The sequence below is a fragment of the Vanacampus margaritifer genome, chromosome 9 (genome assembly GCF_051991255.1).
Source record: "Vanacampus margaritifer isolate UIUO_Vmar chromosome 9, RoL_Vmar_1.0, whole genome shotgun sequence".
In the NCBI taxonomy this organism is placed as follows: domain Eukaryota; kingdom Metazoa; phylum Chordata; class Actinopteri; order Syngnathiformes; family Syngnathidae; genus Vanacampus; species Vanacampus margaritifer.
In genome coordinates this window covers 5,129,732-5,153,612 of record NC_135440.1, presented here as the reverse complement: position 1 = coordinate 5,153,612, position 23,881 = coordinate 5,129,732, and the positions used below count along the sequence as shown (strand labels likewise).

The following is a 23,881-nucleotide window of genomic DNA, read 5'->3' as shown; positions in this document are numbered from 1 at the left end:
ATACAAACTATCCGTCCTAGTCACAAAAGAAGGAACATTACATAAAACTGCTGTACAGGCAACCTTATTGTTAGAGGGGTCATCTCAAGCATCCCACTGGTTCATGCTGACTTCTGTTGACAAATGAACTCAGTGCTGACAAGAGATTTTGCAGGAAACCACTTTTATCAAATATTTTAAGTCAAATTATGTCAATGGAAGACTTGAGGTTTCACTCAGAGCCCACAAGTGCAGTAGCCAACTACCACTTTTTTCATGAATGGCGTTTGCCAAAATGCCAATTAGTGTAATAAAAACACCATTTTATTTTGTTGAGATCGGGTTTGCTGTGTGAGGCTGCCCCAATACAGTACTTGCACACAGATGGTCACTTTTATTGCCGTAAATATCATCCTGCCAATCATCTTGGAATGACAAAAAAGGTCACTTTGTAGAGAAATATGATTTATGCAGTTGCTGGCTACTACACTATAATGTCTACATATTGTGAGCCCGAGTGAGCCCCATCACCATGCACAGAGTGTTCATGCAATGGCTGCCAGGTAGTCTTTCACTTCTGCTGGGGTGAGTCTCTTGAAGCCGGCCTCGTTGCAGATGCCAACCTCAATGTTTTCCTCAGTCATCTGACCTTCAAAACTTTCCTGTAACCCAACAGTAAATGTTATGCATGTGAAGGACAGACAAACCCCTTTCTGGACATTTATGACCAAGAAATTGTACCTTTAATGTCAGGATGGCCGTGTGGATGGCATCTTCCAATTCCAGGTCATTGTTATACCTGGAGAATTAAATCCAATCAAAAAACAATTCTGTAGAGTGAAGCATGGTAAACTTTTGAAGATGCAGAAAAATGTCCAGATCCATTAGGAGTTTAGTAAGTCAATGTACGTTCTATTAGTAATTTTATTAAGTTACTTTTGTTGTCTACTTTGTGAATGTATGCAGTTGTTCTGTTTTTTTATGCTTTTAGGTGTTGTGCTTTTGGTTATTTTGAAGTACATTGCAATGTCTTTGTGTATGAAATGTGCTTGTCTTGCCTTGTACCGTAATTTCTTGACTACAAAGCGCACCTGATTTAAAGCAGCAACAAAGAAATGTAGCCATCTAAAAAAAAATTGTGATATTGGCCGCTTCAACTCATTAGCTGCAAGTTATTATGGGATATTTGCAAAGAACGGTGTCACACAGATTGCTTTTTTGTTTTTAACTTTCAATTACTTTACTTACCTTAAACACTGGTTTACCCCCCCCCCCCCCAAAAAAAAACATAACAAAAACAAGCTTTATAGCTTTAATGAAGTGTTAAAACAATCACAGCTACTGTGCTAAATAGACGAATGAACAACATCTCGATACATCACGTGATGTTTACACCGATCTCCGTGAGTCACACACCTGTAAAACAGCTGTTCTAATTTATGGAGAGGCGCATGTAAACAGCAGATTGGACCCCTCATGTAAACAGCGTTTTCATTCTGTTTGGTCATTTGTTTCATTCTAATAACTGGAATACAGACAGTTTATTTGGTCCACTGTAAAATGTTCTGCAAATTAATTTGTCAGACGTGACACAAGAGTATGAAACTATTGGTAACTATAGTAACGGCATGAAGCTGGTTAGTAAAAATCCATAAATTAACCGCATCACATTTAAAGTCAAACAATTCTAAGCGTGAGGTAAAAAGCAACCTGGCTGGAAATTTCAGTAATTGTAACCCTTTTTATTAAATCATTTTGTAGCTCAAATATTTTCAACCAGTCCTTTCCATGAGATGCAAAACTGGTAACAGAATGCAATTTACTGTATAACTTGAGTGTGAAGCAAGGTACCTTTTTTCAAGGAATGTTTTTCCATTAACGTAGTTTTTTCCCATGGCTGTGGCTTTCCATGCAAAATATGCTCCCTGGGAAAGGAAAGATGGGGGGCAATAATAGAATTAATACTCTTCTGTAACTATATGGAATAGACTGAGTGACTCATATACACAATTTTTCCACTCAGACGCCATTGCTGAATTAAGATTTAAAATTAGGGAATCAGATTTTCATCGTGCAGTTTCACATCTATAATCATGTCTTCAGAAAATAAAAACAACATACTGAGGGATCTGATTGGAACAAGTAAGGCTGGTCTTCATCCCATCCAGCTATCAACAACGACACCCCAAATGGACGCACTCCACTGCAGAGGGAGAGAGAGAGATGTAGAAAAAAATGACAGCGCAGTCACATCAAGTGAGGCAGAATGCATCCGGAAATAGTTAGTACCCATCGCACACCGAGTGACATGTCCAAAACCGACTGAACTGCCACACAGTCACCGTTGGGTGCCCTAAGTTTAAAAATGTGATGGTGCCCCCAAATTTTTTATTATTTTTTTCGCAGGTTGGGGGGGCATTTCTCATGCAATGATAATAGTTTGCATGGCTTAAAGACCCAACCCCAACCTTTTGTTGCGCCACGGACTGGTTCAAACAAGTTTTCACAGGCCAGCAGTCATTCGCAATTCACATGGGTTGTGGTGATCAAAACGATTGATTGCTACTTTGGTTTGGTGGCTGCACGGCTACTTAGTAGCGGCTAAACTGTGAATGGTACGTCAGCAGCCTGTGCATGCATTCCACATGTTGCTCCACTAGCTTGTTCTCATGATTCAACAAGATTGTTGTGTTAACTGTTTTTGAGTATTTCCCTTGCACAATGTCTTCATTTACTTCACGAGATACCACCAGAAAAACGACGAGGAAGAATGATCTTGTCGAAACTGTTTCATCTTGGGAAGATGACGCCAAGTCATGGCTTGCTTAGCTGCGCGCTCTTTACTTCTTGTTTCTTTTACTGTCTGTTTACGTCTTCAACTTGCAAACCGGAGAAGAGAAGGTAAACCTGCAGTCTCTTTGGCTGATGTCACGCACATTTCCATCGTATCTCCCAGCTCCATGTCATTGTGATATCACAATTCTTAATCATGTAGCACGGAGTACTATTTATATTGCCCTTTGGAAAGTAGTCGATAGTGTTTGGGATATTTTGAGGCGGATGTGTACGCTTCGAAAAAAATAAATATGTGAGCTTTATGAGAAATTTAGTTTGCCATGCGGCTATTCTGATTTTGGTGCGTCTATGACAGAGATTTTTAATCTGGGAAATAAATTATAAAATGATTCCACGTACCCCCTGCAATGTGCTCACGTATTTAATTCTGTTTGATATATTGAATGAGCTTTTTCTATGTATATTTGAATTATCCAACTGTGTGAGTGGTCATTGAACGCACCAAAAGTTTACTGCCGAACGTGAATGACGTGCTTGGTTTTCTTTTACTTATCGCCACTCATAAGCATGTGAGCACTTTTTCCCCCCAAAACCTTGTTTATGTAACTGATAATCACAATACATGGGTTATTCATGTCTTTAAATTAAAACAAACATAATAATGTCTCATCCAATGCATGCGCGACGCGCACGGGTGCTCACAGATGCAACATGTCGAGTGCATGCGTGCGCCGTACCCACAGGCAAATGGGGCCCCACACGGACAATGGTTCCCTAAGCACTATGCGTACTCTGCATATAGGGCGTGGCGGCCCTTAACACAGTATATGTGTTTCGGTGGAGCGCGCTGGTAATGTGCGCTGCTCAGTCACTTGGTGTGAAAGCGAAGGATTGTCAACTGTATTTTTTTTCATGATGGTCCACTTCAGTCACATTCAGCTGGGTCGCTTGGTGTGTATCGCGGGCCGAAGTACCACCCACCCAAACTATATGCACCGGGCCGAAATACCACCCACCCAAACTATATGCACTGGTCAATGATCACATCGTAAAATAAGTAATGGTCAATGGTACGTTTAAGCGTCACCCACCCAGACTGCGTGTATTCCTGCATTACAGATGCCACTCGCTGAACAAGCTGGCCTGTGGGGATTGGTTCTTGGTAAACAAGGAAGTACTGTTGTGCCAGCTTCCTGGCTCGTCGGACCAAAACCCTGCAAATACAACACTTATTAACCTTTTGTCTAAACACTAATTAAGTGGAATAAATATTTGTCATCAAGAACTTTGTTATTTGCGCAGTCAAAATGTTGAAAAACACCCACCTGTAGTCAGGCCCCATACCGCTGTACACCATGCCTATGTGCTTAGTGATGGGCTCTACTTTGTGAACACTCTGCTCATCATACAGAATAGATTTCTGTTTCTTTTCTGTCGCCAGGACAACTCCATTTGAAGCTGGAAAAATGTTAGAAACACATCAGCCCTCCTAAAGCATTTACAAGTAAGAGTCTCTCTTTACAACTTTTACCTGTATCTAATATACATTTATGAAAAATAAGGTAGATGAAGCTTAGATGGAAGGCTTGCATATTTTAGAAATACTAACATCAATTTCATATTCATGCACCTGTTGAAAACTGTAGTGTCAATAAAATTCCCCATGAAAGACAATGTGGGAATCATTAAGTATAATAACTCTTCACTCATTTAGATAGCTCACAAGATAGTAGTGGTTTTATCAAATGTGTTGTTATTGTAACACAAATCAATTGTACAATCCCCTCCAAAAGTATCGGAAAGCCAAGGTCAATTCCTTTGTTTTGTTGTATACTGAAGACGTTTGGGTATCAGATCAAAAGATGAATATCTGACAAACTTTCAGAATACCACCTTATATTTCATGGTTTGTATGGCTAGACAACTAAACAAAAGGTGTTCTGTCACGAGTTGTTGAACACATCTAGGTGTAAATAATACCATGAAAAATGCTGGAATTCCTATGCCTTGTCTTATCTTTTTGTCTTTTTTCTCTTTTGAGCTGAAACCCAAATGTCTTCAGTATACAACAAAGCCAATGAAATGGAACATCCATCCTCTTAACCGCTCATTCCTCACAACTGTCTCTAAACAGCAAAATTGGGGTATCACTGGGAAATCGTTACCTTTAATGCCGACTGAAGGAGCTCCAGCAGCTACAGCAGCCAGTGCATATTCGATCTGCACCAGTTTACCAGAAGGGCTGTGAAAAGAGATGGGGACAGTGCATTAAACATATTTTTGCGGAGGGAAGGTTAAATTTGTAGTCAAATACCGATGCATAAACACTCCGCCACATTTAGCGACAGTTTACAAGTGAAAGCTGAACACTTAGTTAATCTAAAATAACTGGTTGAAAAATAATATCGGAGATTGGCAGTTATATCTAACTCACATAACCTGTAAAGGCCAGTTGAGAAAGATGGATTTACGTATATCACATAAAATTTCCGCGTATAAATTGGTTAGCAACATGCTAATCGTATTTGTAGCTGATTCATTGCACTCCCAGGCAATGACAGGGCATAGACGACATCAGATGATAAAGATATAAGCTTTAAAGACACCATACAGATTTTCAACTATCGCAATTAAACAACACTTTTCGTAAAACAGCGTGTTTATCGGATAACTTTGATTCAATGACAATTTTATAAAGTTTACCTAAATGTGGTCAAAGAGAAACTGTAGCCACGTTCCGCCATTTCCTTTTTCTTTTTCTGTTGTGAGTCGGCTAACAAAATTAGATCGAGGACAGTGCCACCTAGACGCCATAAACGGCCGTGCACAACAAATCACGCGTTGAATTAAAAACATAACATGAGAGCTTTTAAATTCTGCTTGGAGTATGATTATTTTAATTATCATTATCAGAACCTAAAATCCACCGAAAATTGACAATATTAAAGTCGTTTTTTTTTTTTAAATTACATATTAGTGCAGGATCGACCACTAGAAGGCAATAATGTTTCCCGTGTGACCAAAAGGAAACAGAGGAAGAAATAAATTGTCGCCCTTTAATGACGACACCATCAATGACCGTGAGCTGTTTGTCAGGTTCTGAAAGAACTCAACTTGGGAGATAAGATGAATTTGGCTTCATTGCTGCACAGTTTAAGATGCTCCTTGTTATACATTGAAAGCAGGCTTCTGCAGGCGGCCGGAATAGAACGACAGTTGGGTGAGTTTATTCCGTAATTCAAACAACAATTTGCTAATATTTACTTTTTTCTTTTTTTCGTTTTTTTTTTTATAAATCCTCGTGCGATTGTCTGTGCAGTTCCAGCACTGGCAGTTAATGGCTCCAGTCTGCTGCCTTATATCGAGGAGCAGCAAGAGCAAGAGGGGCAGAAGCTGGAGCAACCTCCCGGCGTTCTGGACAGCATCTTATGGATGGCAGCACCCAAGAAGAGACGCACCATCGAGGTCAACCGAACAAGAAGGAGGGCTGAGCCCAAACTTCTTAAAGTCAAGGTACACCAGAAGTGACCGTCCATTTATTATACCGAATTCCATGTCACCTCAAGAAATTTGCGTTGAAAATGTCAGCAGCCAGTGCTGTTCTATTTAGGCCACTTACAGTATGTTACTTTACTCTAATTTATCATTAGGGTTGTAGCAGACCGAGGAGGAGGAGTATACACTGGATTTACATGGCACATTTACAGGCAACCTACCTACAGTACTTACAATCACACAAACAAGGCCATTTCAAATCTCTAATCAAAGTAATTGTCACATTTTTGTTATTTTACAATTATATTATTATACATTTATTTTTCACGTTATTACAATTAGTATTATTAGAAACACTTAGCACAATATAAATAAGTATAGCTGCTATTGCCACTATCAATGTAAACTTGAAACGGTGTCATGTTTGTAATTTGGGATCCAGCTGTTGTTGTCATTAAATTGTGTCAGTGTCCAGAGTGAGTCTCCATTAAATGTATCCATGACTAAAAAGTTCACCCCATTCACTTCTCCTTCAGCTGAACATTGAACCCTGTCCAGAGTGCGGCCACCTAAAGCAGAAACACATCCTATGTGGCTTCTGTTATACTAAAGTGCGCAAGGAGACTACTCTCATCCGTCAACAAATTCAAGCGATGGAGGGTGGTCCTCTTAGGGCCCCGACTGTGGAGACCGTTGTCTTATATGCAGATGAGACGGCAAGCGAGTTGGATCAAGACAAGAGGATAGTAGAAAGGCCCAGGAAACGGCCCGCCTGGTTCAGCCACTAATGCTCATGGCGTGTGTTTGTATACAGTACACACCTTAGTTTTAATGCACACTGACTGATGTGCTATCATCTGTTGTCTGTGATGGTGGCTTGTTTTGTTTCTGCAGTCACATGCCATTAACAACATTTGATTTGTTTATGCTGGTATAAATGTGTACAGCAGCAACTGAAACTGAAATATTTTGTTTAATAAATCCATTTTGGGGAAAAAAAAGCAACAAAAGCATGTCATTTGATCATCCATTTTCAATAATACTATTTATTAAGGTAATGGGGGAGCTGGAGCATATCCTAGTTAACTTTAGGCAGGTACACTTATTTTTATAAAATTGCACTCATGATGTCCATACACTACACTATACAGTACATACTTCATGCTCAAGACATGTATCATGTTCAGGTGAACCAGTAACATGAGAGCTCCGCCTCAACTCATACAATTATTGTTGACAAGTTTTTATCCTTAACTGGGAAAATAGAAACAACACAAATGCCGTACCAAAGTCCTACACCAAGGCTTTATTGTGTGCAAAATACAAGGTGTTTGCGGTCTATGCATCTTAAGATAAAATTAAGCACCTAAACACAAAGATATGGTAATAACTAAAACATAAATGTCTTATTGACATTATTAGAAAATTCCACCTTGACAGTTTTTCATAGGTTCAAATGTTACTTAAAAAAATATGTGAGTACACAACTTCTGATACTTGTTAAATTGTGCAAATAGAGATATCACCTTATGTGATTTGTCATTGAATCACATCAGGGATGACCTAAAGCTGGAGATGATTAAGCATCAGCAGATTCCACTGAATTTCAAGAGAAAATGACTTTGAATCAGGCAGTATCAAAGAAAATGTTGATTATCAATTGCATGTCACACAATGATGAATAAAGGATGACAAATTCTGAAAATGAAAATAAAAAATATTTCAAAAGAATAAATTAATATTCTTAGCGTTGATTGTGTATCCAATGTGGATATCATCTAAGTCCGGCGTGGCCAATCATGGTCCTCAAGGGCCAGAGTCCTGCAGGTTTTAGATGTTTCCCTCCTCCAACATACCTGATTGTAATGATCGTGATTGCTATCAAGACTTCTGCAGAGCTTGCTGATGATCTGATCATATGAATCGGGTGTTGGTAAAGGGACACATTAAAACAGGGGTCTCCAAGTCCGGTCCTCGAGAGCTCCTATGCACCCTGTTTTACATGTTTCCCAGATCCAACACACCTGAATCAAATGACCAGCTCATCAGCAAGCGCTGCAGGACTTCGGCCCTCGACAACCAGAATTGTCCACCCCTGATCTATTAGTGCATTTGTATTTCAACATGTTAAGCTATTGAGTCTTATTTTGGGTATCTTAAATGAAGGAAGAACTAATTTACAACATTTTGAAAAATGTGACAAAAGATCAGAACTTCCTGCATATTCCATTTCTGATCCACAAGTAAACCATTGCCTCATCATTACATCATTTTGTTTGTGGCTTAATAGTTTCCCCTAAGATAGCCGCCTCAGTTCTCTTGTATTTCTGAACAGTAACCTGCAGCTGCCAGTACTTGAGATACACCCACATGAGACTTCCGTTCTTCCTCTTGTCCATGTTCATTAAGTTTGCACAATGCTTATCCCTCTTAAAAATATCTTTAAGATCAACCTCGAGATCGAGTTCATCTGTGGCGGGCTCTTTGACGGCCTTCAGCAGCATGTTTCTCTCCATCTCGAGACGCTTGTCTCGAGGCAAAATTAGGGAACAGTAGGCATTCTGGCGCTCCACAAGTTGAGCCTCAAGCTCCCGCAGTGTGGCATTCGCTCTCTGGAACCACTCGTTCTGTTGCTCCGTGGCTTGACGCAGGACGGCCCCTCCAGCTCCAGACTTGATAAATCTTTGCTTCTCTTCCTCTAACCACTCATGCTCCTGTTGGAGAAGATGACAGATTGTTTGATGTTATGAGAGCGGGAGACACACAAAATGCTCAATGTTTTCGATCGATTTAATTAAATAGGTCAGTTTCAGTCAGCATACGCTAGTGTTAATTTCATCAACAAAAACTATAAACAAAAAAAATTTCGTTAACACACATTTTTCACCAGACTAAAACTAGACTGGATCATTAATAAACAACAACTAGGACTAAATCAGCATGCATTTTTATCAACTAATAAGAGACGAAAATGTACTTCATTTAATAAAAACTAGACAAAAATCTATGGACATTTTAGTTCATGAACAAAAACAAGACGAAAATTATACCATTTTGTAAAATCTTGTCTGTGCTAGCCTGTCACCAGTTGGTTTTCCATCCACCCATTTTTATTAGAATTTTCAAGAAATGCGAAAACGGTGGCTGACTGGTTAGCACTTTCGCCCCCCAGATCGAGTCCGGGCTTCGGCCTTCCTGGGTGGAGTTTGCATGTTCTTCCCGTGCTTGCGTGGGTTTTCTAGGGGTGCCCGGTTCCCTCCCACATTCCAAAAACATGCATGGCAGGTTAATTGAACACTCTAAATTGTCCCTAGGTGTGATTGTGAGTGTGGATGGTTGTTTGTCTCTGTGTGCCCTGGATTGGCTGGCAACCAGTTCAGGGTGTACCCCGCCTACTGCCCGAAGGCAGCTGAGATGGGCTCCAGCACCCGCCGCGAGCCTTGTGAGGACTAAGCGGTTAAGAAAATGGATGGATGGATGGAAAAAATGTGAAAATAACACTGAATGGAAACACTAGAAATTCAAAAAAGGGCCCAAAATTTGCCAAAAACTTTTTACCCATAGAGGGGGTGGTTTTTGAAGTGTATCGAAAAAATTAAAATGGAAATTTTGGCTATGGAAACAGATTGTGAATAACCGAAGGCAAGACCGGATACACGTCGTACGTTTTGACCGGATATTATGTCACATGTACATTTGTAGTCCCAAAGCAATGTCGGACGCAAAAGAAAAACAGATGGAAACGGGCATAAATCGCATGTCTGTTTTGCACATTTTCAGTGCGCTGTTAAGTGTCATGTGACATATAGTAACACACCCCCTTTTAAATCTGCAGCTTGCGAGTGCAACATGCAAAAACTCATGAACCAGGCAGGAGGTGGATTCACGGTGAAAGGTTTAAAAAAATAAAAAATAATAATTACAGTTATAACATAACATTAACCCAACGGCTGTAAAGTTCCAACAATAATGTTAATCCGACCGCTAACTAATGCAGGCTAACTTACTAGCTCATAGTATGGAGCCATAGTGGCCACTTGTTGATACACTGTAATTGTGTGTGTAGTTGGTTTTCACCATAAAGATGAGAGAAAACTTTATGTAAAATAGTTTTAGATTTGAAATGTTCAACATAATCTGCTGACAAAAAAGACAAATACAGGGGATAAATGAATATCCTGATTAAAACGTTGACAGTTTTTGTGGACTAAAACTAGACAAATAAAATTAGGTTTTCTTGGACTATAATGAAGATTAAAATGCTAGATGTATAGTAGACTAAAAATGGATTAAATAAAAACGGATGAGGTTGACGGGCTATGGTAAAAACTAAAAAGCGTGATTGAAACTGGACTAAAACTGAGACTAAATTTAAAGATGGCGGATGAAATGAACACTGGGTACACGTACAGCCTGCACAAGGGATTAGCTACCTGCTGTAAACGTTTCCGTTCTTCTACCAGAAGATGGCTCTGAGAGATCATGGCCTGCTTGTAACCTTTCACCCTCTGTCGCTCCTTCTCCAGCTCCAGCTCCAAGGTAGCCACAGCTCTGCGCCTCTCCGTTAACGTGTCTTCGTACCGTGATTCCATCTCACTTTTTACCAAGAACACATCCTTGTTATACTTGGATTTGACCTTCTCGATCTCTCTCTGAGACTCACGGGTCCAGATCCAACCTAAGAAGACAACAGGTATTCAAGTCTTAAAAGTATATTTTCCCCTTATTTTAAGATTAATACGAGCTGCTGCAGTGATGTAATTGCTCAGCTCTAAAGAATGAGTGTAAAATATGTAAATGAAAGGACCCAAAATTTGACTGAGAAATTAGATTTTGTGCACTTTTTCTACAAACAAATCAGAATAGCTAACAGAATATTTCATGACAGAGCTACACTTGCAAAACAATTGGTAATTAAAACCAAATCTAGCACAGGGGAATGATGAATTTTCATCCAAATGGTATAAAAATGTAAAGAATTGACACCATTACTTCAGGCCACCTATAACTGGATTACAGTATATCTTAAATCAAATCAATATCAAAATTCCCCACTTGGAGGGGGAATTATTACAGTGCTCCCGCAACCACTAAAAAACAAAGAACATTGCCGGAATTACAAAACTACACCAGCAAATGTTCATTAGAAAGTGTACACCTCAAACATATTGACCCGACTCAAACATTTATACAATACTTAATAAACAAAGATTAATATGGGCTTGTAAAAAAAATAGACAAACACAAGATTAAATTCAGAAGAACATGACATATTGTGCATAATACTGTATTTGAAAAAACAATGCTTCAGCAGCTTTAATCAGTTGAGACACAGAAAAAGCATTTGATATAGAAACAGAAATTCCCAATTGACACTATACAACTTTGGGAAAAAAAATGGATTTGATGCAAAATCAATTCAGTGCATTAGGTCATTACATCTGCTGGTCATATCATTAGAATATTGAGGAAAAGGCAAGCGTAGCATGGAGATGATCAGTTTTTTTTAGAGTTCAGGTGTTATTCCAGCCCAAGATGCTTTGATATTGGCCTTTAGATGGTCTGCATTTCAGGTTTTCTGTTCCCTCTTGACAATACAACATCAATTTTCAATGGGGTTAAGTCAGGCGAGTTTACTGGCCAATTAAGGGCTATTGAAGCAGGTATTGGTAGTTTTGGCTCTGTGGGCAGGTGTCTAATTCTGCTATGGGGAAAAAATCATTGTCTCCAAAAAGCTCCTTGGCAGCGTAAAGCATGAAGCGCTCTAAAATTTCCTGGTAGACAGCTGTCTTGACAGTGGACTTGATCAAAGACAATGGAGCCACACCAGAAAATGACATGCCTCCCCAAACCATCACTGACTGTGGAAACTGCAGTTCCACGTTTGTGGTTGTCCAGACTCTGGGAGACCTTGATTTCCAAAGGAAATGCTAAACTGTCTTTCATCTGAAAAGTGACCAATGCTTGTTATCCTTTGCCTAGCATAGACACTTCTGACTTTGTTTTTGGTTCAGCAGTGGCTTGAGTCATGGAATTCTACAGCTGTCATGTGGACATATATATGTGGTGGTTCATGATGCACTGATACCAGCCTCAGTCCACTCCTTAAATTAGGAAGCTCCCCAAGATTTTTCAATATAATAAGTTGACATCAATAATGAAAAAGAACAGAGTGTACAGTGCAAAGGAACTCGCCTACAGGCACACACGTTAATCTTCCTTCTGCATGTTCATCACAGGTCATAATGGTGCTTACAAAATGTTTTGTAACTTTTGTATTAGAGCAATTGAGAGCAGATTCTCAAAAAGTGCTCAACTTCTTTTCACAATTAATTGTATGGCAGCTAATTTGTTTAGTTTTATCTGGCGCTCCATCATTGAACACATATGTAACTTACGAAATGCAGCCAGTCCCAGCATAGGCACCAGCAGAGCATAATTCCACTGGTTGCCATCTGCGCCTCCATCCCCCCTTTCTTGTGGGTCTGGTTGAATGTTCCATCTTGGGGGGTCATTCAGGTTGTTCATGGAGGTTGCTGTCACACCACACAAACAAATCAAAACATTAGCATTAACATTATCTTTGTGGGGTTACATGTATTTTCCAAGTTTTAAGTAGCATGGTTTATGCAATCTGTGGCTGAGCAAATCTGCGAAAAATATATGCATAATTGACACCCAATAAAATGCATTGCGGAAAATATAAAATAAAATGTTTGTAAACACCAAAAATTCTACAGAACGCTAATATGGGGGTAACCTGCTCATACATTCCAAAAACAATGAGAGAGAGAGAGAGAGAGAGAGAGAGAGAGAGAGAGCTAGAGAGAGAGCTAGAGAGACAGAGAAAATCAGAGAATAAGTGAATTTGCGGATGCCAAGCCGCGAATATTCGGAAATCCACTAATTGGTAATAGATCGAGCAGAAAACGTTCAAATATCTGAATCACAGGGTGAAACGACAGAGCGATCAATTATAGTAATTTTATAAACGTATCATCTTAATCAACTCAAAAATCCACGGCAGAACATTTATTTGTATCATGCATGCAAGTTTGACAACCCAGCTAACCACAAATAAGGCTATGGAAAAGCAAAAAAGCTAGCTAACAAGTTAGCTTACGGGCTCATACACACGCACATTAGTGTATTTCACAAACGCATCCAACGGGGCTTTGTGAGTCCGACAACTCAGCGTTTTCCTGTTTTAATGTACGGTTTGTGGTGTTGTGTCTCACCTTCAATAGAAAGTCTAGGTCACTTATACATTTGTTCCTGCACCAAACACCCTTGTTATTGAATGCGTTGACGGCCTGTCGACACCAAACGGGGGTTGTTTCGATTGGTGTTATTAAACATTTTCCATTAAGTATTAAAATGCGCACACGTACAAGATAATTTATATTAATTCAAACCATAAGGTATTCATATAGTAAAATTAGTCGCAACAAAAGTTATAAGACAGTTCCAGTAGCACTTTATACTGTATGTGTCCCCCCTGTTTATCGCAAGGTGGTTCATTCCAGTGCCACGGAATACGTCAACCGCCTTCACTGTCTACCTTGGGTCTGAAGTCGGCGTTTTCCCTTCGACTGACAACATGGCTGGTGTTCAAGCTGCTTCTCGTCTCCTCTCCAAGAGGATAATGTCCTCTAGGAAAGCTGTGAGTACGAATGCTTGTAAAAATGCATTTGTACATTACCTATATGCAAATTTACAAATGATTGTACGTCCCCACACACACACAAAATCTGCGCTGCATCGCTTTCATAACTGGAGTCTGACTTGCGTAACCTGCGTTATGTAGCAAAGGGCCGCTTCAATGTGACACTAGTGCTGCAGCGAAAATAAGCTTTTGAAGGGCCATCAAAGTACATATTCTGTTGCCGTTTCCTTCAAACCATGCACATGCACATGCATTTGTATTTTAATAGTGCTTTGGCCAGGAGTTATTCTTTTTCCAAGTTTACTTCGTTGTCCTTGTGGGGAAGGGTTGCTTTTGTTGTTAGCTTAGTCGTTAACTTAGCATCATACAACGATTAGGATCCACTACATAACAAAAACATTAGAGACCTATTATTATGTCACCGCACATTAGTGTTCATCATAATATCGTAGCCTATATGGTAGTAGTTCTTCGAATTCTGACTTGGTTTTCAGCTAATGTAGTACTATTTTAGGTCAAATTCAGCAGGGTTAGGTAGAAAACTTCTAGGCTAGTTTAATTAGGCCAGTCAAATGAAAAATAGCAAGTAAGGTTCATGTTGGTACCGCTGGTAACAGAAGGCCTGTTTATTGTTTAACAACAAGATTTTCAATTGTAAATATCTTCTATAATACAGTATTTTGATACCAGCTCAGTCTTTTAATTAATAAATATTTTCTTCTTTGCTGCCAGGTCCCTGCTACAGCAGTTCAAGGTTCGAGAAATTTGCACTTCTCCATCTATGGCAAGAAGAATGCAAAAGTTTCTGATGATGTGAGTTGAACTAATCATCTACACTAGGGCTGTGATGGTTCGAATGGGATTTCGAGTAGGCGTTGAAAAGCAAGTATCGAATCATAATTAATAATTATAATAATAATTAACTTTTGCACTCAGATCAGAATGAATCTTATGTACTGTCCTTTTAATGAAGAGTCTAACATGCTGTACATCGCTATGTGGGCAGTGTGCATACATTGTGTGCGAGCAAGCGGCTTCCTTCACCCAAGGTGGATGCACATGTACATGACTAGTTAGTTAGCCGCTAATGAGCTATCATCAATGAAGCCCATCTTAGCAGTCATGTGTCAAATCTCTGTCTGCAGTTGGGGTGTTGGGAAAAAATTGATTCTGCAATATAGCGCAATATTACAGCGCGCAATTTTTGAATCGATTCGATATGCGATCAAATCGATTTTTAAACATCAATTTTTTATGGGAATATTCAACAAAATGTCTTACTTCGGGTTAGGATTTATACATTAAGCATGGAAGAATGTTATATTAATGGAACATTAAGCCTTAATATTTTATTTCAGTGCTGTTCAAACATGAAACAGACTGCAACCTGTTTGTTAAATGCAGTGGCTCAATTATAAGCCTGAATTTTCAGATAAATACATTTTCATACAAATCTTACAGTGTACATGTACATGTTTCCTGATTAGTATTTTCTAAATTTGAGTAAAAAAAAATCGCAATAATCAATTTATAGATTCGTATTGAGATTAATTGGTATTGAATCGAATTTTTACCTATGAATTGTGATACGAATCGAATCGCCAGGTAGTAGGCAATTCACACCCCTAGTCTGCAGGCAGCCATCATCTAACTGAATGTTGGTGGCTATCTACCGCTGTATTTTACAGCTTGCCAATAAGAGAATATGAGGCTTTGTAAAGCTCTATGGGCAAGCACCATCCCGGAAGCCGAGCGTGAACAAGTGAGCAATCGCGCATTCTGGAAAGCTGACCAATAAGATCAATCTGGGACCCTTACCTCTGTCCTTTTTCAGATCTCGTTTATGTCCGCTTTCAGAAGGGTGACTGCCTTCAGAAGGTTGACCAATAACACAATTGAATAGCCTGGTGTTGATTTGGATTTAGTCCACATCATGTGGTTGTTGTGGGTCACTAAACAATATGAAGGCCGTGCACATGCAAGGTTTTCTAAAATTGAAGTGCTTTTGATTGTTCTCTTCAGATCTCCAATCAGTACCCAGTTGTAGATCATGAGTTTGATGCTGTGGTTGTTGGCGCTGGAGGAGCGGGACTCCGAGCAGCTTTTGGCCTGTCTGAGGCTGGCTTTAACACAGCTTGTGTCACCAAGCTTTTCCCCACCAGGTCTCACACTGTTGCGGCACAGGTAGAGTGCTCTTTTCAAAATGTTTATTAAAAAATAGCTCCAGTAAGGTAAAGACCAAATTAAATTTAATAATATTGGTGAAGTAAATAGTTGAACAATCTGTATTTTCAGGGTGGAATCAATGCAGCTCTCGGGAACATGGAGAATGATGATTGGAGGTGGCATTTCTATGACACGGTGAAGGGTTCTGATTGGCTAGGGGACCAGGATGCCATCCACTACATGACAGAACAGGCTCCTGCAGCTGTAGTGGAGGTAAAGACTGATACTCATTTAAATTTATAAAGCAACTGCAACAAACCTTAGGTTAAATTAGTATCTCTCTGTCATTCAAAACTGAGCATTAATATATTTTTGGCACTAGCACACAGACAGAATTTTTAAACAACTCTTGTATTGGATGACATTATGTAAATAGTCATGAAGTACAAAGTTGTGATCGGTGTATTGCTTCCGGTATTTTGTTTAAAAAAATAATAATTAAGCAGATAGAAAAAGAATCATTATTTTAAAGTGTTATTTAAAATTTTAAATTCATGCTGTTTTTTTAAAAACTGCAGGTACTATGAATTTATTAAAATGATTAATCCAATTAATCATTTCAATAAATTATTTATTTTGGATGTATTTTTCTGTAAAGTGGCAGACTAAAATGGTTGTAGTTGCACTGGTTTAGCCCACATTAATGGTTAAAAAAAGGTTTGAAATCTCTGTCTCATTTTGTTTGAACATCAGAAAAACCTGGCATATGAACATGTCAACTTTTTACATAGACACTGTATGTATGGAATTGCATGATATTGATATGCAAGATAAGGTAACCCAAAAAGAGTATGTCACATCCACTTTATCTCTCCACTAGTTGGAGAACTTTGGCATGCCTTTCAGCCGCACAGAGGATGGTAAGATCTACCAGAGGGCTTTTGGAGGTCAGAGTCTAAAATACGGCAAAGGAGGCCAAGCCCACCGCTGCTGCTGTGTCGCAGACAGGACTGGACATTCGCTACTTCACACTCTGTATGGACGGGTATGCTACTCATTTTACTGTCATCACTTTGGAATGCAAAGAGTGTTTGGACAAACCTATTACAGTACTTTGAGCATTTGTCTCCATTTTGTGTTATATGTTCAGTCTCTGCGTTATGACACCAGTTACTTTGTGGAATATTTTGCGCTGGACCTGCTAATGGAAGATGGCGAGTGCAAAGGCGTGATCGCACTCTGCATGGAGGATGGATCTATCCATCGCTTCCGAGCTCAGAATACTGTCATTGCTACTGGGTAAGCACACTTACATAATTGGACTTTTGGCAGTGTTGATGCTTACATGCTTCAATGTGTACATGATGGAACCAAAACTGTCTCTGTTTCCAGTGGTTACGGTCGAACCTATTTCAGCTGCACATCTGCTCACACTAGTACTGGGGATGGAAACGCCATGGTGACCAGAGCAGGTTTGCCCTGCCAGGATTTGGAGTTTGTGCAGTTCCATCCCACTGGTGAGAAAATGATGCACACGTTGTGACAATAAAAGGTGGCACCAAGTTGTTTTATTTTCAAAAACAGAAACACATCTGCTACTCATGGTTTGGGCAATCCAGGTCCCGAAAGTACAAACCCTGAAACAGTTAAGCTATACTACTCATCAGGTTGAGATGAGCTTGTTTACCTGCCAGTGGAAAAAAAACAAACTGAAAACACTTCATTTGAGCGCTTGTAGTCTCGCACACGCACCATTCACGAGCTTAAAGGGAACTCAGACTGTCATGACAAGTTTGCTCTATATTATTTATTTGGTTCTTTCTAACATAACTATGAGATAAATTTTTCAAAAATTATTTCCAGTTTAATACATTTTGTAGAAACTTTTTTTGGACGTACACCGCCATTGTTATTTACGTCGCAACACATTCAGTGCGTAGTGACGTAGAATGGCGGCAGGCTCTCTGCCGAACAATGTGAAACGCCTTTAAAGAAATCAAGTTAAACCTCGTAGCGTTCTTAAACAAACAACATGCGGTAGAATCACCCTCCCCCATGCCGTGCTCTCACCAGACACATTCAAGAGTTTTGATCATCCCTTTAGGAACGCGACGGAGGCTTATCTTGCTTTCTTTACAAATTCCACAATGCACTAATGACCACGTTCTGTGAGGTTGTGTCATAATCATATTTCAGTTTACTATGTTTTTGCGTCAGTGGTAATCACTTGTGACTTTCGTCCATTGACCCATTACACACTTTGTTGTTGACATGATGCTGTTTGAATTTGCTGTTTTGAGTTTTCCTTGCCCGGTATTCAAAATAAACAATTTAATAATAACCGATGATGATGTAACCATTTCTCAAATGGAAAGCAGTTATTTATTTTATGTAGTAGCATCCTGGTAATTTATTGCAAAGATGACGAAAATACACTGCAAATGGAAAAGTAAACTAATTTCTGTTTTGTCAAATTAGTGTAGTCGTTCTTTATATTGACCTTGACAGCATTATGTGTGAATTATTTTATTGTGACCCATCACTAATAAACATTTCTGTCAATCACCTTATCAAGTGGAGTTCTTCTTGCCAACGCTTGTACCAGTGTCACCGGATCCACTCTTCCAGAAATACTACTTTATTTATTAAATATTTAAAAGGCACATCTTGTTTGCAGTAATTTCACAGTCATTTCTACATGACGATCTTTGCAGGGATCTACGGAGCCGGTTGTCTTATCACTGAGGGCTGCCGTGGCGAGGGAGGCATCCTGATCAACAGCGAGGGTGAGCGCTTCATGGAGCGCTACGCGCCGAACGCCAAGGACTTGGCGTCCAGAGATGTGGTCTCCCGCTCCATGACCATCGAGATCCGAGAGGGCAGGTAACTGTTCATTCTTGAATCCTGCCACTCTAATACAAGATGGAATCCACAATGAATCCCGTTTATTGCGGGAAATATATTCCAGACACATCCTGAATAGGTGGAAATCTGAAATCTTTTAAAAGACAGAGATATTTTAAAAGGAACCCCGACTGTAATGATACGTTTGCTACATATGATTTATTTGGTTGTCAGTGTTTCCTTTATATTCATTCAGTAAAACTTACACATAATACACAAGAATTAAACTTTGTACATTTAAACACCAAAACGTTCGACCAAACCATACAATTTCATCTAACGAAAGTCCAATAGCCTAATGCTAACATATAATGGAAAATGCAATGGATGGGATAGAAAAAATGTAACAAACTCAGAAGTGTCCCTATGTCAGAAATACTGGTAACAACAAAAATACGCAATGTAGGAGGGATGCAAAAAATTATCAGTGACATAGCGGGGGAACACTAAACTATATTGCGTGGGTGTGGTTCTTCAGGGGTGTTGGTCCAGACAAGGACCACGTATACCTGCAGCTACACCACCTGCCACCTCAGCAGCTCGCCACAAGGCTGCCTGGCATCTCAGAGACGGCCATGATCTTTGCCGGAGTGGATGTCACTAAGGAGCCCATCCCTGTTCTGCCAACCGTCCACTACAACATGGGAGGCATACCTACAAACTACAAGGGCCAGGTAAGTCACATCTTTCACACACCACTCTTCTGCAGCTGTGGTCATTGGGGATCTTTACCTGCCATCAGGTGATCACTCACACTAACGGCGAGGATAAGGTGGTTCGTGGACTGTATGCCTGTGGCGAGGCTGGCTGTGCAAGTGTTCATGGTGCCAACCGACTGGGCGCCAACTCTCTTTTGGACCTGGTGGTGTTTGGCAGAGCCTGCGCCCTCACAATTGCTGAGGAGCACAAACCTGGTGAGGAGGCGTGGTTGTGGTCGGGGTTCAGTTTAAATAGCAGATAAGTAAGACCCAAGATTGTCTTTACAGGTACACAGGGTCCTCACTTTACAATGGTGCTGACATGCATTTTGAAGTCTCAAACGGAGCCCAATCAACTAGTTTGCTTAGAAACTGCGGCCGTGCAGTACAAAAAAAGCACAGTCAATTATTAACATTCTTATTTTTTTTATTTAATTTGGTAATTTTTTTTTCAACACTTAAAGCACCAAAGCAGCAAAATTGTAACCTGAAACATTTTAATTTTTTTCAGTTGAAAAAAAAGTGCTTTACAAGTATAAATAAGGTGAGTTGCATTTAACCTTGTGCTAACATCATGGTGGTTTTGATTATTCCCTTTCAGGAGAGGCACTTTCCCCTCTTAAGTCCAATGCTGGAGAAGAGTCTGTGGCCAACCTGGATAAGATGAGGTTTGCCAACGGAAGCTTGAGAACCTCTGAAATAAGGCTCAACATGCAGAAAGTATGTTCACATAGAATGTCCACAAACACACATTCAAAGACGTGATGCTACATTGAATTCCTTTTCATGTTGCTTACCCAGGCTATGCAGGCTCACGCTGCTGTGTTCCGTACTGGTTCTGTTCTGAAGGAGGGATGTGACAAATTGAATGCCATTTACCAGACCATGGAAGATATCAAGACGTTTGACAGAGGTATATTTCACTTATAACTAGTTATGATGAATGCTGATAACAAATATAGCCAATAAATACATTTGAAATATGTCAGTTACGTGTGCTATTTCTGTATTTAACACACACATAAGGTGCACCGTATTATTGGCCGTTGGCCATTTTCATTTTCCATGACATGTTCACTGCTATCTCTATCTTGCTTCTGTAGTTTGAACTTGAAAACGTCATTGTTGTTTCCAATTTTTAATTTCCACTCTGACTTCTGTCCTCGTCAGGCATTGTGTGGAACACGGACCTGGTGGAAACACTGGAGCTGCAAAATCTGATGCTGAACGCCGTCCAAACCATTAACTCGGCTGAGCAGAGAAAGGAGAGTCGAGGAGCTCACGCCAGAGAGGACTTCAAGGTCTGTGTTACAGATGAGATTAAAAAAGAAGAAGAAAAGCATCTGTCTTCATTCCTCCTCTGACATTACGTCTCTTGGATCACAGGATCGCATTGATGAGTATGATTACTCAAAGCCCTTGCAGGGTCAAGAGAAGAAGCCCTTTGAGCAGCACTGGAGAAAACACACCATGTCCTATGTTAACCCCAAAACTGGCAAGGTAGTGTACACTTCATCTTTGTGTGTGTGCGTGTGCGTGTGCGTGTGCTGCATTAACCATATATATCAGGGCTATTCAATTACTAATTCAGTTGGGCCAAATTTTCAAATCAAGAAATGTAGCCGGGCAAGACACATTAGGTGCCCTGTAAACAGCTGATAATGACACATTTCAAACCAATACAGATGAAAAATAATCCCTTTTTAAAAATCTACCTTTTAAAATTGGAAACATGGCAAAGGCTTATCAAAAACAGCATAAATCACAACAAAGATGTTATTGACCAGAACCAGGTGTTTTTTCACTTAAATAAAAATCTTATTAATTTGATACAACAATAAATAAAAATCTGTTCATGATTTTTGGTCACATTACCAAGGCATACCTCAAAGTGCATACAAACTAGTGCTGTCAAAGTTAGTGTTATCTCATTGATTTATAAAAAATCAAATTAATCATGTATTAACACAGATTAATCACACTATTAATTTTGATGATCCTTTAGCGGATGGTTCCGTTAAAGGCAGCACAGGTTGTGTTTGAGCAATAAACATAACTACATGCAATATTTATGACATTCAGAATATTTGTTCATGTCAAACTATTGGACATGTCAAACAGAGGAATGTTGAAATCTTCTCAAAGAACACCTAGCCAGTTGTGTGTCCTAACAGCAGTTAAACAAGCAGTTCCTCTCGGAAGCATATGCCGTCAAGAAAATGGACAAATAAGCACAATTGTGCAGTATCAGTTCTGTGCGTGGACTGCTTTGGGCATGACATTGAGTTCATTCAACAGCGTTCTTCAACGGTGTTTCACTTTCAAACACGTCTGTAGGTAGAATTTCAACCCTGCAAATGTTTGAGGGTAAATCAATGGTTTCCATTGTCAATTTTATGTTTCAAAGTTGAAAGGACGCTACACCTGTTAGCACCGCTAGCCATGCGTCAAAACAACACTCTGTAATAATGTGGGTTGACTGTTTGCTAGGCTACGAGGAGTGTTGCATTCACGGTATGAAACACCTTAGGGATTTCTGAAATCTTGCGAACCGAGATGCCCTCTGCATCTTTTCAATGCAATTCTATTCAGGAGAGCTGGACCAGAGACTTCGTTCTAGGCCACATGTGGTTTGTGGACTGCTAATTGAATAGACCTGCCTTAGGCTATAAGATTGCCATCACCCTGAAACTGAGCTGCAACACAGGGACTAAAAGACCATCCAGCGCTGAATGATTTTGGGGGGGGGAGAATTGCATTAATTTGACAGATATTTTAACTTGCTTTGCAGTTCCTAAAGTCTCTTAATTCGACACAAGACTTCAAATGTAATAGCTAATCCGCTGCTTCTGTCATTTCTTGATTATTTTAGTTTGAATATACATTTTGCTGATTGTTCTATTAGTAAAGCAGTATTTGATACCAGAATGAGTTAATTATGCTGCCTCATAGTTACTAACTATGAAACTACAACTACCTACCTGTTTCTAAGATTAAGGTTTGATGTAAAACGTCTAGATTTTTTTCATGTGGTCAAATACATTTGAGAAAATAGTTATAATTAATAGGGTGAGGTAACCAGCCAGTGTCTGTTTGTCTTTATTTGAGAGACATTAGAGAAGTGGGCGTCTGTCAGGGTTTCCGTGGTGGTCTGTGAGAGAGTGTGCAGTAAATTATCATGATGGGAAGATTATTGTGCAAGGATTAGGGAAGGTAAATTAGATTGGAAGACAAGCAGTCTAAAACAAAGAGGTACTTTTCTGTGTTGCGCAGGCTCATCTGTCAAGGTCATACTGTGCTCGCCTCATGTAAAGTAAAAAGCCCATTGATAAAGAAATGCAGGTGTCCACATTTAAGCATAAACATGTGATGCTGTTACGTGCTAAATGAGTATTTTCCATACCACAAGAGAAATTGAATTTTTAACTCTTTGACTGCCAAAAACGTTAAATGACGTTAAGTAAAAACCTACGGAGGGCTGCCAAGGACGTTAACTCTTTGGCTGCCAGACGTTTTCAGAAACGGGATGTCGCCAGTGCCAGCCGATTTAAGCATTTTGACTGATCTTTCAAGGTCCACAGAAAATGTTGTGTTTGGACTATGGAAACACACATACTACCAAATGAAAGATTGAACTCTCATCTTTTATCAAAAAAAAGTTTGTTTCTACTTTATTCCGTTCTTCAGTAATCAACAATAGAAAATGGTTAGTTTCACCGAAATGCTCTGTTTTGAAACAAAAAGCGGAGAAAAAGAGCTTTTTGTGAAACGATGTTATTTCATGCACTGTAGTGAATTCTACACTTCTTTTTGTCCATGAATGATGCCACAAACACCTAAATAGTGCTTTACTTCTGTAATACACCACCACCAACAATGAAAAAGTGTTTTTGGATTGCAAAATACGTTTATTTCCATTCAACAGTGTAACAATTTGACAAAACAATTTCGCAAACTATTTACAAATGTGTACAACTGTGGTACTATTTACAATTATGTGGATGTTTCAAATACAGTTTTTCTTTTTGTAACACTGCAGACGGAGAAGGATTTGCACAACAGATACGTTTCACTTCGATTGTCCGTTTCGCGTGCAGACGTTACACTTTCTTGACGGCCTTTTTTTCCGGGGAATAGCAAGTAGCAGACTGTACCCACTACTCCGATGAATATGCAT

General features: G+C 39.5%; 4 protein-coding genes across 5 annotated transcripts in view; 2 read left to right on the top strand and 2 right to left on the bottom strand.

Moving 5' to 3' along the window:
• Positions 1 to 146: 146 nt before the first annotated feature.
• psma2a (proteasome 20S subunit alpha 2a) lies at positions 147 to 5,611 on the bottom strand. Its single transcript, XM_077575805.1, has 8 exons — positions 5,479 to 5,611; positions 4,941 to 5,017; positions 4,101 to 4,233; positions 3,867 to 3,989; positions 2,101 to 2,182; positions 1,831 to 1,904; positions 721 to 778; positions 147 to 641 (listed from the first exon to the last, which is right to left on the bottom strand). Exons 1-8 carry the CDS (start codon positions 5,517 to 5,519, stop codon positions 525 to 527), a joined length of 705 nt encoding a protein of 234 aa, XP_077431931.1. The 5' UTR covers positions 5,520 to 5,611; the 3' UTR covers positions 147 to 524.
• A 201-nt stretch (positions 5,612 to 5,812) lies between these two features.
• mrpl32 (mitochondrial ribosomal protein L32) lies at positions 5,813 to 7,472 on the top strand. Its single transcript, XM_077575807.1, has 3 exons — positions 5,813 to 5,995; positions 6,095 to 6,288; positions 6,807 to 7,472. Exons 1-3 carry the CDS (start codon positions 5,902 to 5,904, stop codon positions 7,056 to 7,058), a joined length of 540 nt encoding a protein of 179 aa, XP_077431933.1. The 5' UTR covers positions 5,813 to 5,901; the 3' UTR covers positions 7,059 to 7,472.
• Positions 7,473 to 7,556: 84 nt separating this feature from the next.
• Positions 7,557 to 13,627, bottom strand: LOC144057848 (coiled-coil domain-containing protein 127-like). 2 transcript variants are annotated; one of them, XM_077575803.1, is made up of 4 exons: positions 13,509 to 13,627; positions 12,669 to 12,806; positions 10,704 to 10,948; positions 7,557 to 8,984 (listed from the first exon to the last, which is right to left on the bottom strand). In XM_077575803.1, the coding sequence occupies exons 2-4, from the start codon at positions 12,796 to 12,798 to the stop codon at positions 8,538 to 8,540; spliced, it is 822 nt and encodes a 273-aa protein (XP_077431929.1). In that variant the 5' UTR covers positions 12,799 to 12,806; positions 13,509 to 13,627; the 3' UTR covers positions 7,557 to 8,537. The 2 variants fall into 2 exon arrangements, with proteins under 2 accessions (XP_077431929.1, XP_077431930.1); XM_077575804.1 differs by having other exon boundaries at positions 13,412 to 13,520.
• A 155-nt stretch (positions 13,628 to 13,782) lies between these two features.
• Positions 13,783 to 23,881, top strand: part of sdha (succinate dehydrogenase complex, subunit A, flavoprotein (Fp)) — a 12,179-nt gene continuing 2,080 nt past the window's right edge. The window contains exons 1-14 of the mRNA XM_077575802.1: positions 13,783 to 13,933; positions 14,669 to 14,749; positions 15,959 to 16,120; positions 16,232 to 16,375; positions 16,983 to 17,147; positions 17,253 to 17,401; positions 17,495 to 17,619; positions 18,817 to 18,985; positions 19,485 to 19,680; positions 19,749 to 19,920; positions 20,306 to 20,424; positions 20,506 to 20,617; positions 20,875 to 21,005; positions 21,091 to 21,204. Of these exons, the coding sequence (XP_077431928.1) occupies positions 13,871 to 13,933; positions 14,669 to 14,749; positions 15,959 to 16,120; positions 16,232 to 16,375; positions 16,983 to 17,147; positions 17,253 to 17,401; positions 17,495 to 17,619; positions 18,817 to 18,985; positions 19,485 to 19,680; positions 19,749 to 19,920; positions 20,306 to 20,424; positions 20,506 to 20,617; positions 20,875 to 21,005; positions 21,091 to 21,204 (1,902 nt within the window). The 5' untranslated portion in view covers positions 13,783 to 13,870. The remainder of the gene's footprint in view (positions 13,934 to 14,668; positions 14,750 to 15,958; positions 16,121 to 16,231; positions 16,376 to 16,982; positions 17,148 to 17,252; positions 17,402 to 17,494; positions 17,620 to 18,816; positions 18,986 to 19,484; positions 19,681 to 19,748; positions 19,921 to 20,305; positions 20,425 to 20,505; positions 20,618 to 20,874; positions 21,006 to 21,090; positions 21,205 to 23,881) is intronic.